Source organism: Gouania willdenowi, chromosome 18 (genome assembly GCF_900634775.1).
Source record: "Gouania willdenowi chromosome 18, fGouWil2.1, whole genome shotgun sequence".
NCBI lineage: Eukaryota > Metazoa > Chordata > Actinopteri > Blenniiformes > Gobiesocidae > Gouania > Gouania willdenowi.
The window spans coordinates 8,392,311-8,406,254 of record NC_041061.1 but is presented as its reverse complement, the minus strand read 5'-3'; the positions used below and the strand labels follow the sequence as shown (position 1 = coordinate 8,406,254).

Below are 13,944 nucleotides of genomic sequence, written 5' to 3'. Positions count from 1 at the left end.
CTGGCATCACGCAGCCAATAATGTGGAGGCTAAATCTGGACCTTGTTGATAGAAAATGGCAGGTCATTCCGTTTGGCATGTGACTCGTAAAACCCAGTGACGCCAATGGTGCTAATTGATAATTACCTGCAAAACACAATGAATAAAAGGAAAGAAGAGTGAAATGTTAAATTCAGAGCTAATGTTTCCATCGTATCAGATGTGAAAGTAACGGATTACAATTACTCACGTTACTGTAATTGAGTTGCTTTTATGGTTACTTATACACGTTTGAATATATTTCTAAATCAGTAATTTTACTTGTTCTTATGTACGTTTTAAGTGCACTTAACGTTATTTATTTTATGTTTTAAATTGAACAACGGACATTGTGAAACTACAAAAAATGACGACAATCAAATCCATCACATCATTGCCGACCAATCAGATTAAACCTAATTAAGAACAGGCGAGCTGTAAACATAACAACAATAGGCAAACTTTAAACAATTCCTTAAAGCTGCTATCCAAAGTTTCTGAGAGAACGTCTCGATGTCCCGCCCTCAACATCTCTACTTCCTCCCCTGCCTCTGCCAATCTACCAGAAGCCACGCCTCTACGTGTGTGCACGCGCATTGCAAAAATAACAAAGTCGCATAACTACAAAAACTACACGTTTATTGTTATAGTACCATAACTTCTGATTAAAACATGTTTATTACCTGTCCATGAGAAATGTCACCAAATCCTGGTCTGTTCGGAGTCCTTTTAAAAGCTTTGAAAAGCAGCTCCGAGATAAATTCTGTTGTGGTCACGAAGACGTTTATCCACAAGCTTTGTACCCAGACTTTTCTATTCTTTTTTGGTAGAAGCTTTATACGTTGGCACTTGTGGAATGGGTAACTGGAGTTTCTGAGCGCTCCTCCATGACGCTATGCTGCTCAGAGTGATACCGGCTTGCTGTTGTGACGGTGCAGTGGCTCACTCCATGAAGTCAAACTCCACACTTAGTGGTGGTAAGCTACTATTGTGGGCAGACTGACAGAAGCGAGGCTGCCATAGTGCGCCATCATCGTCTTCGACCACCACCAACTCTCACTCACACACTACATTCATACTAGGCAATGTGGGTGAAGTGCCTTGCCCAAAGACACAATGACAGATGTCCCCCACCGTGGCACCTGGTCTCCCATCCAACTACTAACCAGGCCCAGAGCTGCTTAGCTTCCGAGATCTAACGAGATGGGGCAATGACAGGCTGCTATGGCCACTGAAAGACTAGTTAGGTAATTTTTCGCATTTCAAACGAATGATACATAAACATAGATTTCTCAGAAACTCTGGATATCAGCTTTAAACAACTTAAGTAACTCAAAACAAGGGACTAATTAGCAATATAGCACCTCTGCTCCATGTGTGAGAGAGGGAGGAGGGGGAGCTGCAGTGATGCGCGGGAGAAGTTTTGCGCGGCAGCATCGGTTCAACATGAGTCACATATTAACCAATGTTCATTCATCTGTGACATGCCAAAACCAGCCCGATTAATCGGTCGGGCTCTACTTTTTAGTTGTATTTGAGTATTTGATGTATGACTTACTTGTACTTGTACTTGAGTCCAATTTCAATCAAGCAGCAGTACTTCTACTGGAGTAGGGTATATCTCTGCATCGTGTCTAATGTGGGTGACGTGCTTTACATAAAGCTGGATCACATACACGTTTCAGTATGTGTTGCTTGAGTCTAAATGACGTGAGAAGTGAGGCTTTTCTTCTCATCCTGTGAAAGGCAGAAGTCTCAGACACGCGCCTCTCTCATGTAAACACGTAACAGTTTGCTGTGGACTCACACTGCCTCCCGCTCATCCCACTGATTGGAGTTGTCAGGAGTCAGAGGGTCACAGCGGAGGATGCCAATAGGCCTCATTCACAGGCAGCGAGAGGAGAGGAAGTTGCTCACGCATTGCTCGGTAAAAGCAATAGAGGAATGAAAAAGCAGCAGACGAAATGACAGGCAGAATGTAGCGTATATCCTGAGCGTGTAGAAGACACACCCCGCAATCATCCCATTACTGCAGATGTGCATCTGCTCCGTCTCTTTAGAATAGCATTCATTTAACATTTTTCATTCACTAGTCAACTGCCTTGATTTCCCTTAATTTCTGTGACTGAACGTACCCTCGACCACCGACTGGCTCCGCCCCCTGCTTTTCACAGTCTCACGGGAAGGCTCTCAGTATAGATGGCTTCCTCTGTGGCTGTGTGTCTTTAATGTATGTCAAACGGTGCTGGAAGGAGGCTTTGGGAATACACGTGTGATTGAATTGATCTAATATGACTTTAAAAAGAAAAAAAGCAAGTCATATAAACAAAGTATGGAATAAATATACAGTAGAAGGCTGCAACTACTTTTTTCATGCCTACAACCCACAGTGGGAGTTATTGTTACTTTAAGTGTTGGGATTGTTCCCAGTTGTACTGTATCAAATTTGCATGTTCTCCTTGAGTGTAAATTGTTTTTTCTTTGGGTAGAGTGTATTAAGCCATATTGCAAAAGCTTAGGTTAACTACAGGGCGGCAGTGTATTATTAGAACTCTCAATTTTGAGATAATTTACTAACTAGACAAGCACAAGTGAGAATGATTTGATATATTCAATGGTTAATCTGTTAATTATTGTTAACACCTGTAATATTCAATATTTCTGTCAGGCTTTTTTTATTGATTACTTTATTTTATTAATCACTTTTATTATTATTTGTATAAATATTTATTTTTTATTATTATCTAAACATATTATATTTTTTATATTTTGTATTCTTATTCTTATTATTCTTATTCTTATTCTTTACTCTTATTATTATTATTATTATTATTATTATTATTTGTTATAATAAATAAATGTAGAAAATGTCACACTAAGGAAAACAATAAAATCCTGTATTGGCAGAACAAAAATAAAATGAAGTAGAATACAATACAATAAATAATGTAATGTATAATAACAAAAAATAAAATGATGTATTTTTTTTGTAAATTTTTATCATTTTTGTATGTAATTTATTCATCCTACTGGTGTTTTTTTTATTTGTTTTTCTATTTTATTGTTTTATACTATTATTTTTTACTCTATTTATTTTTGAAGTGCTTAATGAGCAACTTAGGAATGCTGTTTCATTATTTACATATTATGCACATATTTACAAAGTAAAATCCTTTAGTCCTTGAAATAAAACATAAAAAAAAAATGTTTTGAATCTAAATAAAATGTAAAAGTAAAAATGCACATATTTTGGCCTCTTCCCACCAGGGGGCACTAGAGCAACCCTGCACTAACATTGTGTGTAAAAGTCAAATTAATCAATAAGTATTGTACTTATTGATTAATTTACAGGATTGTCTGAAATATCTTAAACATTTTTTATCGTGTGCGTCGATAAACAAAGATGGACCTATTTAATTATTTTATACTTAATCTATTTGTCTCACAGGAAGTTGCACACATAATCAGGAAGTAGCCCTAGGAAGAAGGGTGGATAATGATTAGCTTTTTTTTTTCTTTCCATGCTATCGTGTGAAATATCTTCCATATATTTTCCCATTAGCTGCAGGTGAGCGTTGGGATCATCAATGCTAAGCATCTCTCAAACAACATGTTCATCACACGTCGTCAGCAGCAGCAGCAGATACGAGCCACGGTTTGGAGGAGATGTTTGCCTGACTATCTTTATCAGCAACCATGAGCAGAAGCAGCCTCACGCACAGGCGCTTTGTGCTGCAACTGTTTTGGGCACCTGTCAGCCTCTATTATAATTAGCAAGTGGACGTCTAAATAATTGCTATCAGGCTGCGGCTGCTGCTGTATCAGTGTTGCCCCATCCTTTTTGCCTTTAGTTATGGTATTATTTAAAGGGCCGGCCTTTAGGAAGCAGCGCCCTCAGCAAAGTCTTAATCTGTGTGTTCAGCTAGCGACAGCATCTGGAGCACGGGAAATAATTAACAGATGCGACGCGAGAGGGTTTTGGTGTTGGCTTTTCCCTATTTGTTTTGTCCACACGCCGTTCCCTGACATACACAAACACACATATGTGCTCATGCAGGCAGCTTTTGATCATAAACGCGACACTGCCAGAAGAGGAGGTAACGCGCTCCATCCCAGTGGGGATTTGAAGATGGTTGTAAAACTAAATGAGGTAGATGAGCCTGTCTTGGGAAAACAATGGGAATCCTCTTTTGAGGAATAAAGGACGACTACTTCATTCTTATACTAAAGCACATGTGGGTCATTCAGTGTCATTTCACCCAAAAATTCTCAAATTTTTGCCAATTGTTCCCTGATTATTCAATAGACACACTGTGCATTTTTAGTTTGATCAGATGAACACTTATTGAGATATGGTTTTCGTGCTTCTTTATTTTTCTTCCATTTTCAGCTTCCAATATCTCAGGGACTACACAACAGGGGAAACTGATATTTGTTATAGTAATTAATGCTGTGCGATATATACCGTAGTGCCATATAAAAACCTCTACCGTACGATATATCCCTCTATCGTTTATATCGCTAATTTAATGTAATGATGGCCACTTTAAATTTGGTTCAGCCGTTGCAATAATACATTTTAAAAAAAGTGACCCTTTTTCATTACAATTAAAAGCATGTGCAAATAGTTTATTCTGAAAATCTGTCATCTTCTTTGGCTATTTTACAGTCCTGGTTCTGTGTTTTAAAAATCTGGTCACCCGACCCAAACCCCAACAAATGTTTTTCCAATTTTGAGGGCCTGGCATGTCTACCTGATAGGATGTATAGCACAAATTAGTGTATATTCTGGTAGAGTTGGTGTAGCTGTATCACTATACCAAATTCCATTTTCCTATGTGATGTAGTTCCTGAGATATCGGAAGCTGAAAATGGAAGAAAAATAAGTACGCATGAAAATCGACACATAACCCCCCCCCCCCCCCCCCCCACTAAATTGTCCATATCTCAAAAAGTATTCATCAAACTAAAAATGACAGTGTGCCTTTTCAATAATCACAGAACGATTGGTAAGAATGTAAGAAATGTGGGCCATTTGTTGAAATAACATGGAATGACCCATTTGTACATTTGAAAAAAAATGTGATGAGAACAACAGCAAAACGCTGCAGTTGGATGATCTGCATGTCTGCACTGAATGGTCAATAGGTCAATAAACTCCCAAGTTATGCACCCACTGATGTGAAAGTGGATAGGGAACATCAGGAATCCATGTATTATTCAGGAGCACGTGCAGCATCCAGCCAAAATATCCATTTCCTGCTCTTCCTGGCTCTTGCGGCTGTTCGGTTGTTGGATTGCAGGTGCAGTGTCGTCATCCTCTCGCTGGGTGCGCTTTGTGTGTGTGTGAGAGTGTGTCAGAGGAACTATAAAGAGCGTCGCTGCGGGGCTGGGGAGAGCTATCCCCGAGTATATCGGCAGCCGTTGCGTGACGATTTGACTCACAGTTGTCGTTCTTGCTCTTGACCCTTTTTTTTTTCCTTCTGATTAGGCTGACACAGTGTGGCTATATATGTCAGAACCAAGCATGTATGCACTATATATATCTATATCTATATATATATATATATATGCGTGTTGCCTGTGGGGACACCATAGGTCACCATGCTCGAGGACGGTGAAGCTGGTGGGGTTCAAACTGCTCCTCACATGCCTTGATTGCAGTGATTGTAGATTAGACACTCACTGATGCTCGGTTTAGTCCAACTGCAGCTGCTGCCTCTCTAGACCAGGCACTTTACAGACAAAATAAAACATCTCCCGGGCTTCTTAATGCTTCCCCCTGCACACAAACACACCACTCTGTTCCCCCCCCCATCCTGCATCCCCCATTCACCCCCTTACTCGCTGCTGCTCTCCTGCCTGTCTTCTTTGTCGTTATGTGTCATCATCCGTGCGTGTTCGACTCGTCTGCCTCTCGTTTGCCTCTTAGTGTCATGATTTGTCTGACATGTCCTGAAAGGGCCTCCATTTGGGGAGACATTAGCATAGCACCGCTTCAAGCGCAATTGTGTCCACAGACATTACGGCACGTGCAGAAATTGATATAATGGCATTTTATTTATTTTTTTTTTTTTAAGCTAAAAAAATAAAAATAATCCTAAACATCCACTGCCAAATACCTACAAAGCAAATGTTGGATATTATTGCAACAAACAACACAAGATGTGACTCTACACTGGTTAGTGGTGGCCAGAGGTGAAAGTAACAGATTACAAGTACTCACGTTACTGTAATTGAGAAGCTTTTATGGATACTTGCACCTGAGTATATTCTAAATCTGTAATTTCACTTGTAAGTAGTTTTTAAAAGAAGTAAAGACATTAGTAACATTTCTACACCCAACCAATACTGAGTAAATTATATATATTTTTGTTTTAAAATGATAAACTGAGTGTGAAACTACAAAAAATAAATACATGACCAGACAACAATCAAATACATCACAAAAAGGCGACCAACCAGATTAAACTTAATGAACAAGCAGCATTCAATGCTGGTTATTTTCTCAGTTTTAGAGTTCATAAATGTATCTATAATTAGCTTTTATTTTGATTTCAGTGGTGTTATTTTTTTAAATTTTTAAAATAATTGCACACTTTGACAAACTTTTCATTTTATACAGATGCCTTTGTGGAAAATAAATTAGGTTCCAATTGTGCAAGATTTGGTCTCTTCCCTGTTTATGTTCATACGTTAGATGTTTACTCAGTGCCTCGAGGATTTCGTGGCCAATTTCTGTGATTGTTGTGACCTAAAATGCCTGAGTTTGCAGCAGCTTTTTCAAAAAACTGCGGCAAAAGTTGCATCATTTTGAAGCTTTATTATTTTCTGCAACTTTGCCTGAACTGGTCAGTTTGCCAAAAAAAAAAAAAAACCTGATTGCCTTTCAATTATTTCATAATAATATATAATATATAATACCTCAGATTCACAATAATTTAACAAGATGTGGATTTTTTCCATCACATTTTAAAAGTTTCCAGTGCAGAGAATATTATATAGAGAATCAGTTTGTTTAAGTTCTTGAAACAAAAACAGGTTATTTTCCTGTGAGAATCTCATCAATGCGCCTCATGGTTGGTTCGAAATCGGTTCAGTTTCGAAAGGCAAAGGCGGGATCCATCCAAGATGGATTCTGGTGTTTGTGAACACCAGGAGAACACATCTTGCAGGCAAGGTTACTGTAATGAAGTTCTATCAAATATATTTTGAAATAGTAGAGGTTATCAGGAGATCATTAAACAGTTGCGTTTGTGAGACACGTTTGTCACTATTTTGCTCGAAAGAGTCAGTTTGGCTGTTGTGACACAGTCTGTAACCAGGCTATGTGGGGATTCCGGTCGCACCAGGGGGCTCCCGGCACCTTAGTTGATGTGGCTTACACAAAGTGGACGGACCTCAGCCATGTTGCTTCGCCGAATCAACCGGAATCTTTAGTCAGGAAATTTGCGGTGATTGGACAGAATTGAAGGACCGCGCAGAATTTGCAGGGATTGGCTGAATTTTTATTAATAGTTGCGATCGCAGCATCGCAAATTCCTGCTGGGTCTGCTTAGTGTATGCAAAGGAACCGTGACAAGATTTATTACCAAAAATAAACTTGGGGGGTGGAAGGTACTAGTTACTTTTACTTTGAGTACCATTTATTTGAGCTACTTTTTGCTTGTACTTGAGTATTTTATGTATAACTTATTTTAACTTGTACTACAATTTCAATCAAGTAACGGTATTTGTACTTGAATAGGGTACATCCGTACTCTTTACATCTACTGCCAAATACCTACACAGCAAACGTCTGGGTATGACTGCAACAGACAAAACGAGATGTGACTCTGCACTGGTGGTGGTGGTGGTGGTGGCTTTGAGTTTTTAGTGCAGCTGGGGACTGAGCAGTCACTTCCTCTTCTTTTGTAATCTATTTTCCCCCAATGCCTGCTCAGCGTGCGCTCTCCGTGGTGCTGACTTCAATGGAGCACAAGCTGCTCCTCTTCACAGCGCTATCATCACCTGTACTATTTCAGTCCAGGTCCTGAGCCGCAACATGGCCCTTTGTGCTACCTCAACTGTTTTTTTCTTGTCCAGTATATCTCAAATGGAGGTACGTGTACCCCTAGGGGTGGGGTAGAGAGAGAGAGAGAGAGAGAGAGAGAGAGAGAGAGAGAGAGAGAGAGAGAGAGAGAAAATTAACAAATGAAAGCATTACAAATAAACATATTTATAATGTTTATTTTTTGTTAAAAATGATAATCATACTAAACATTACCAGCAATTCACAAAATGATCACAAAAACACACAATAAGAGAAAAAATATACTGAATATTAAAAGAATAGACAAAAAACAACAAAATGACACCAAAAACACACACACTGAGAAAGAATAATTTAAATAACACCAACAACACACAAAGTAAGAGACAAATCTACTGATTAATAAAAGGAACAGGCAAACAACAACAAAATCACACAAAATGATGATAGAAATGATCTTAATTAGAACATGAACTGAAAGTACAAGGGTCAGTCTTGGTCCCCCATCAGGAGGGAGATGACCATAAAAGATAAGATCTATAGAAATAAATCTATTCAGGCACTAAATACTGTTTCATTCCACATATTCACCCACAAATGGGTGTTTCTCTAATGCTAGCGTGATGCACTTCAAACTGACCGTTAGCAGCTCGCTACAAGCAGAGCCAAAGTCTACAACTGGGGTATAAGCTGCTAACTGCCACTCTGGATCAATTTTTAATGTTTTATTTTTTAAACCTCAGTAGCAGCCGCTCTTACACACAGCTCATATCCTGCCAGTTGAATGGAGTTTGTCATTGCACGGGCTTACGTGGCCTGGATTTGGTGCAGAAGCGCCGCTGTTTTCCTGAGGTGCAGTGAATAGTTTGTTATGTTGGGTGTTTTGACTCCCAGTGTGCTGCAGTGGGGGATAAGTTATAGCTGTGCACTGCAGTTTGGGTTTACGCTCTGCTCTGTCACTTCCTCAGCACGATACGAACAGGAATAAAACTCCCTCCTTGTTTCATGCTCTAATTCACATCTATTTAGGTTCTTTTAATTTTATTTGAGCCATTCTTTTATATAAGACAATGTTTCTCAAATGGCGGCGCGTGGATGGCACTACAGGGGGTACTTGAGAAATGTTCTTGATTGAAACATGAACTGAAAATACAAGACAGGAGATGACCAGAAATTCTAAAAACTATAGAATAAATCTATTCAGGAGCCACTAAACACCAATTTATTCCACTTCTATACAAAATGGGATTCTTTAAAGCAGGGGTTTCAAACTCATTTTAGATCAGGGGCCAAATACGGAGCAGTTTGATCTCAAGTGGGCCACAGATTTTATGCAGGAAACCAAGTAATTATTGTGTTATAGTTTGTACTTCTACGTGTACATAACATACAGAATATGTAAGAAACTGACAATATCCAAGCAATATGTGACAGATATCAATCTTTACTTTCAATGTCCTTGATTTTTTGACCAATTTCTAATTAATTAAGGAAAGTATTATGTAATAATTTAAGGAAAATTGAAGGATTTTGAAAGAATTTTGAGTTTTTTCCAATTGTTTAACATTAAAAATGACTGCAATCATTTGATATAATCACCGGGAAAACTGTGAGCCCCTGCAAATACTGTTGAGTTTCATTTACACAATGATTCATGTTTTCTATGTCATTATTACTTTCTCCTACGGGCCCAATTGGATGCTCAAAACGACCGGATTAGGCCCCCGCTCCTTGAGTTTGACACATAAAATGTGTGTTAATAAATTCATTCCATCATTATGCTATATAGTTGTTTTTTTCATAGTATTCCAAGCAAAATGTTGTAGTCGGACAAATGTAGTACTTGGATATAGAAATATTTGAACCACTGGTATAAAATCTACATGGGTGCTGCAGCATTTACTTTTTTGTGTTTGTTACCAGTACGTTATCGTTAGTGACGGTGTTTCCATAGATACTCCTAAAACAACCTTTGGGGCAGTTTGATGTCAAGTGAGCCATGGATTCTAGGCGGGAAAATGAGTAATTTAATCATTATTGTTCTTTAGTTTGCACTTCCACGTATGGATGAATTATAAAATATGTAAGGCATTGATAAAGTCAAAGCAATAAGTGACAGATATACAATTTATTTGATTTGTGACCCATTTTTATGCGATGAGGTGGAATTTTGTGGAATCATTTGAAGAAAATTGCAGGATTTGGGAAAAATTGAGAGTTCTTTGAAGAAGTTGAGATGAAAAATAACTGCCATCATGTGATATAGACATGGGGAAAAAATGTGAGCCCTGCTAATATTGTGGAGTTTCTTTGAATTTGTGTATTGATTTGGAGAGATCTAGCTGATATATCTACACAAGTATTGATAGTTTCTCAGACTTTAAGCTTTTGTGCTGCGGGCCAAATTGGATGCTCTAAAGGGCCGGATTCGGCACCCGGGTCTTGAGTTTGACACGTGCTTTAAAGGCTTGGAATACATTTCTATCCCCATTAATAATAATGATACAGTAAGTCCAAATGTATTGGCAACCCCAACATCGTAATTAAATGAGCAATCTGGATCCAATCAGGATGAAACTCAGTGGAGTAATTGAGGGACCGAAATGACATAACTTCATCAAATTTTTATAAAGATAAATCAAGATAATGTATATGTATTCTTGAAATTTTGGCAATGACTAGCGATAGGGATTTTTTTGAAACCCCTCCAAAATGTAATGGAATCTCCCATGGCGTAAGGTATATCTTTAATTTAAAGTTTGTCGTAATCCTGCTAACAGACAAACAAACCAATAAATAAACATCAAAGAATATATTACCTCTTTGTCAGGGGTAATAAACACTAAAAGCGGTGACAGCGGTACGTATAAGTTTATAGGCAATGACAACTAAGGTGATAAACATCAAACCCGTACATGACTTAGGACTCTTCTGTGATTTTTTTACATTTTTTTTTAAACAGATTAAAGCGTGTGTGTGTGTGTGTGTGCGTGTGCGTGTGTGTGTGTGTGTTATCTTCAGCTCTTTTGTCAGATTGTCCTTCCCTCTACGTAGAGTAGAGAACAGCTGTTTGATACTGTTATCCCATTTTACTTTAAGAGCAGGTTTTTGTGCTCTGGGTTGTTCTGTTAGAAAAAAAGATAATTAGTCTTTGTAGCTACCTTATTAAACCTCACTGAAGTAGAATTTGCTGACCTACATCTCGCCACGGATTATAGGGCAAGCAATGAAGGGGGATAAAGGATGAAATCGTTAAAAGTACAAAAAAGTGTGCAAGAGAATTTAAAAAAAAAAAAGTAATTTAATCATCATTAAATTGAAAAGAATGACTTTTTTACAGATTCAATCTTTACAAAGTGTAACATAATTAAAGATGCCATAATACATTTAGTTTTACACAAACAGGACAGGTAAAAAAATAGTGTTTTTGTCTTCTGAAGCAGTGGTTCTCAAACTTTTCAGCCCGCGACCCCCAAAGTAAAGGTACCAGAGACCGGGGACCCCTACTGTACCTGAAGGTGGTTGAACATTGAAGAACAGTCATGTGGAGACAAGGTCATCTATAAGTGGGAATAAAGGGGAGAGATTTTTGTAGCCCATCCATAAAGTCAGCAAAAAGATGGTCCATTGTTCTATGAATCTGTGATAACCACATTTATTTATTTATCTGAATAATATCCACTGTTATCCAGGAAGTTTAGTATTATTTGAGCCATAGTATATAGTCATCTTAAAGATGTAAATCTTTGTTTTAATTAGAAATAAAATGGGTTAAAAGTGACCAAAAATGGTGGAAACGGTGGTGAAATGGGATTTTAAAAACAAACAGAAATTGGTAGCAAATTAGAGTGAGCAAAAAACAGACAGAAAAGTGGTAAAAAAAAAAAGGGTTCAAAGTTTTGATATTGGTTTAAAAGTGGCAGAAATGTGGTGGGAGGGTGGGTTGGGGTAATTAAACTGGCAAATAATGGTAATTACAAACCGTGAATGTGGTTGAATTGAAAAAAAAAGCATGTAATATGGTGAAAAGTGGTTAAAAGTGACAATAATGGGTCAACATATGTGACTTTAGGTGGGAAAAGTGGTGGAAAGGGTTTAAAAGTGCCGAAAATGTTTTGAAAGTGGAAGAATGTGCAGAAAAGGCATTGAAATTTGATGGAGAAGTGGCAGAAAAGGGAATAATGGAGCAAAAATGCAATAAAAAAAGAGCAAAAAATAGTGATAGACAAAATACGGCAAGTTTGGTGTAGTTACAGTTAATGGGTAAAAATGAGCAAAAATGGGTTCAAATTGTTCAAAAAATAAGTATTGATGTGAAGTCTTCCTTTGATTTTTATTCATTTTATTTTATTTTATTTTCTATTTACCTACAGTACGTTAAAGCCTTTTGCAAAGGATTTTGAGTTGTCATGAGTTCATAATCACATCAGAAATGCAAATAAAAATTTAAGCCATTTCTTTTAGTAAGACATTCCCTCGTATTTAAAATATTATGCATTATAATACCATTTTCCATCGAAATGAGATGATACACATTCCATTTACCCATGCCACAGTTTCACTATTATATCCTTCTATCATTTCCTGTATTTTGCTGCCAGTCAGCTAATGGGCCTCTTACTACACTAAATGACACTAAAAACCTGCAGAGTCTCTTCTGAGATTATTTATTTTAGTTCAGTCAATTTAGTAAAAAAAAAAAAAAAACCCTCTGTGTGAGGGCATGAATGTTAAATCAGTTGGTAATGCATTGGCTATCTGCCTCCAGCAGTTTCTTTGCTAAATATTTCCTTCCTGTTCATCCAGTCTTTTTTATTGCTTTTGATAGCAATCTAAATAATATACACTCATTAAATATTTGGCTTGTGCTGGGGTAGTGCTGCCCCCCCCCCCCCTTTTCTTTTTTCTTTTAAATTAAAAATATAATTTTAATTTAATGATGGCGAAGGTCCTCGTCAGCGAATATAGTCCACCAACACTGAGGAAGTTATTAACCCTATTGAAACCTTTAAGGAGTCTACGCTGCGCACCAGTTATCCAGTTCTAATAATGTTGGAAATAATTTATTCATTTTTAATATATACCTCAGGATATCAGGATCCATTCATCCAACCATCCATTGGGTTTGATGGACAGACGTTTGTGTTTGTCTTTCTTTGTCAGGAGCATTGATTTAAACATCTTTAGGCACCTTGTCTTGCAAGTATTTGGATCAAAACAGTAATATAAAGATGAATTGATGAATTTCTTAATAATGCACAAAATCAAGGAAGGGGACTAAACAAAACAACTTTTGGTTCTTCCTTCCTGGATGACTTCTGGGTAGTAAACCTGTAAACCAAGCCAAAAAACAGCAAGAAACAACATGTACATATACTGAATCTTTTTTTTCTTTTTTTTTTAATTTCTTTTTGTCACAAATGAGCCAATTTTCCTCATATTTTGAAAAGAAAACCTATATTTAGACTCTTTGTGGTATGACAAGGACAAATAGTGCAGGTCTAATGGACATACCATGAAATACCAATCAAGAAGATTGTCCACAGACCTCCTAACCAGTCCATTATGAGTACACCCACCCACACCCCCACCCACATCCACAGCTCAATCAACCTCCTTCACCACACTGACAACGTGTCTCCACAGCGACTGTAAAAGCTGTTGGATTTGACGTCTTAACCTGGCAACAATGGAGATGTAACCTTCAGAATGCTAATTCTGTGTCCACAGAAACATATAAAGTCATATTTGAATAGTTTTTTAGAAGAAATACTTCTATACACTAGTAGTTTGGTACCATAAATGAATAATCAGCTGCATTGTCCTTATTCTACCAATTGTTTTTACATTTTTGATGAGCTACATGTAAGTAGTTCAAACCAAACTAACTTATA

At 37.6% G+C, this 13,944-nt stretch overlaps 1 protein-coding gene across 2 annotated transcripts in view; it reads left to right on the top strand.

The window, feature by feature from the left end:
- Positions 1-13,944, top strand: part of LOC114480472 (glucosidase 2 subunit beta-like) — a 187,198-nt gene that overhangs the window by 104,790 nt on the left and 68,464 nt on the right. The window contains exon 11 of one of the 2 annotated variants that reach the window (XM_028474643.1): positions 3,581-3,586. The exons of the other annotated variant lie outside the window; for it this stretch is intronic. Within the exon in view, the coding sequence (XP_028330444.1) occupies positions 3,581-3,586 (6 nt within the window). The remainder of the gene's footprint in view (positions 1-3,580; positions 3,587-13,944) is intronic. 2 annotated transcript variants of the gene reach the window in all.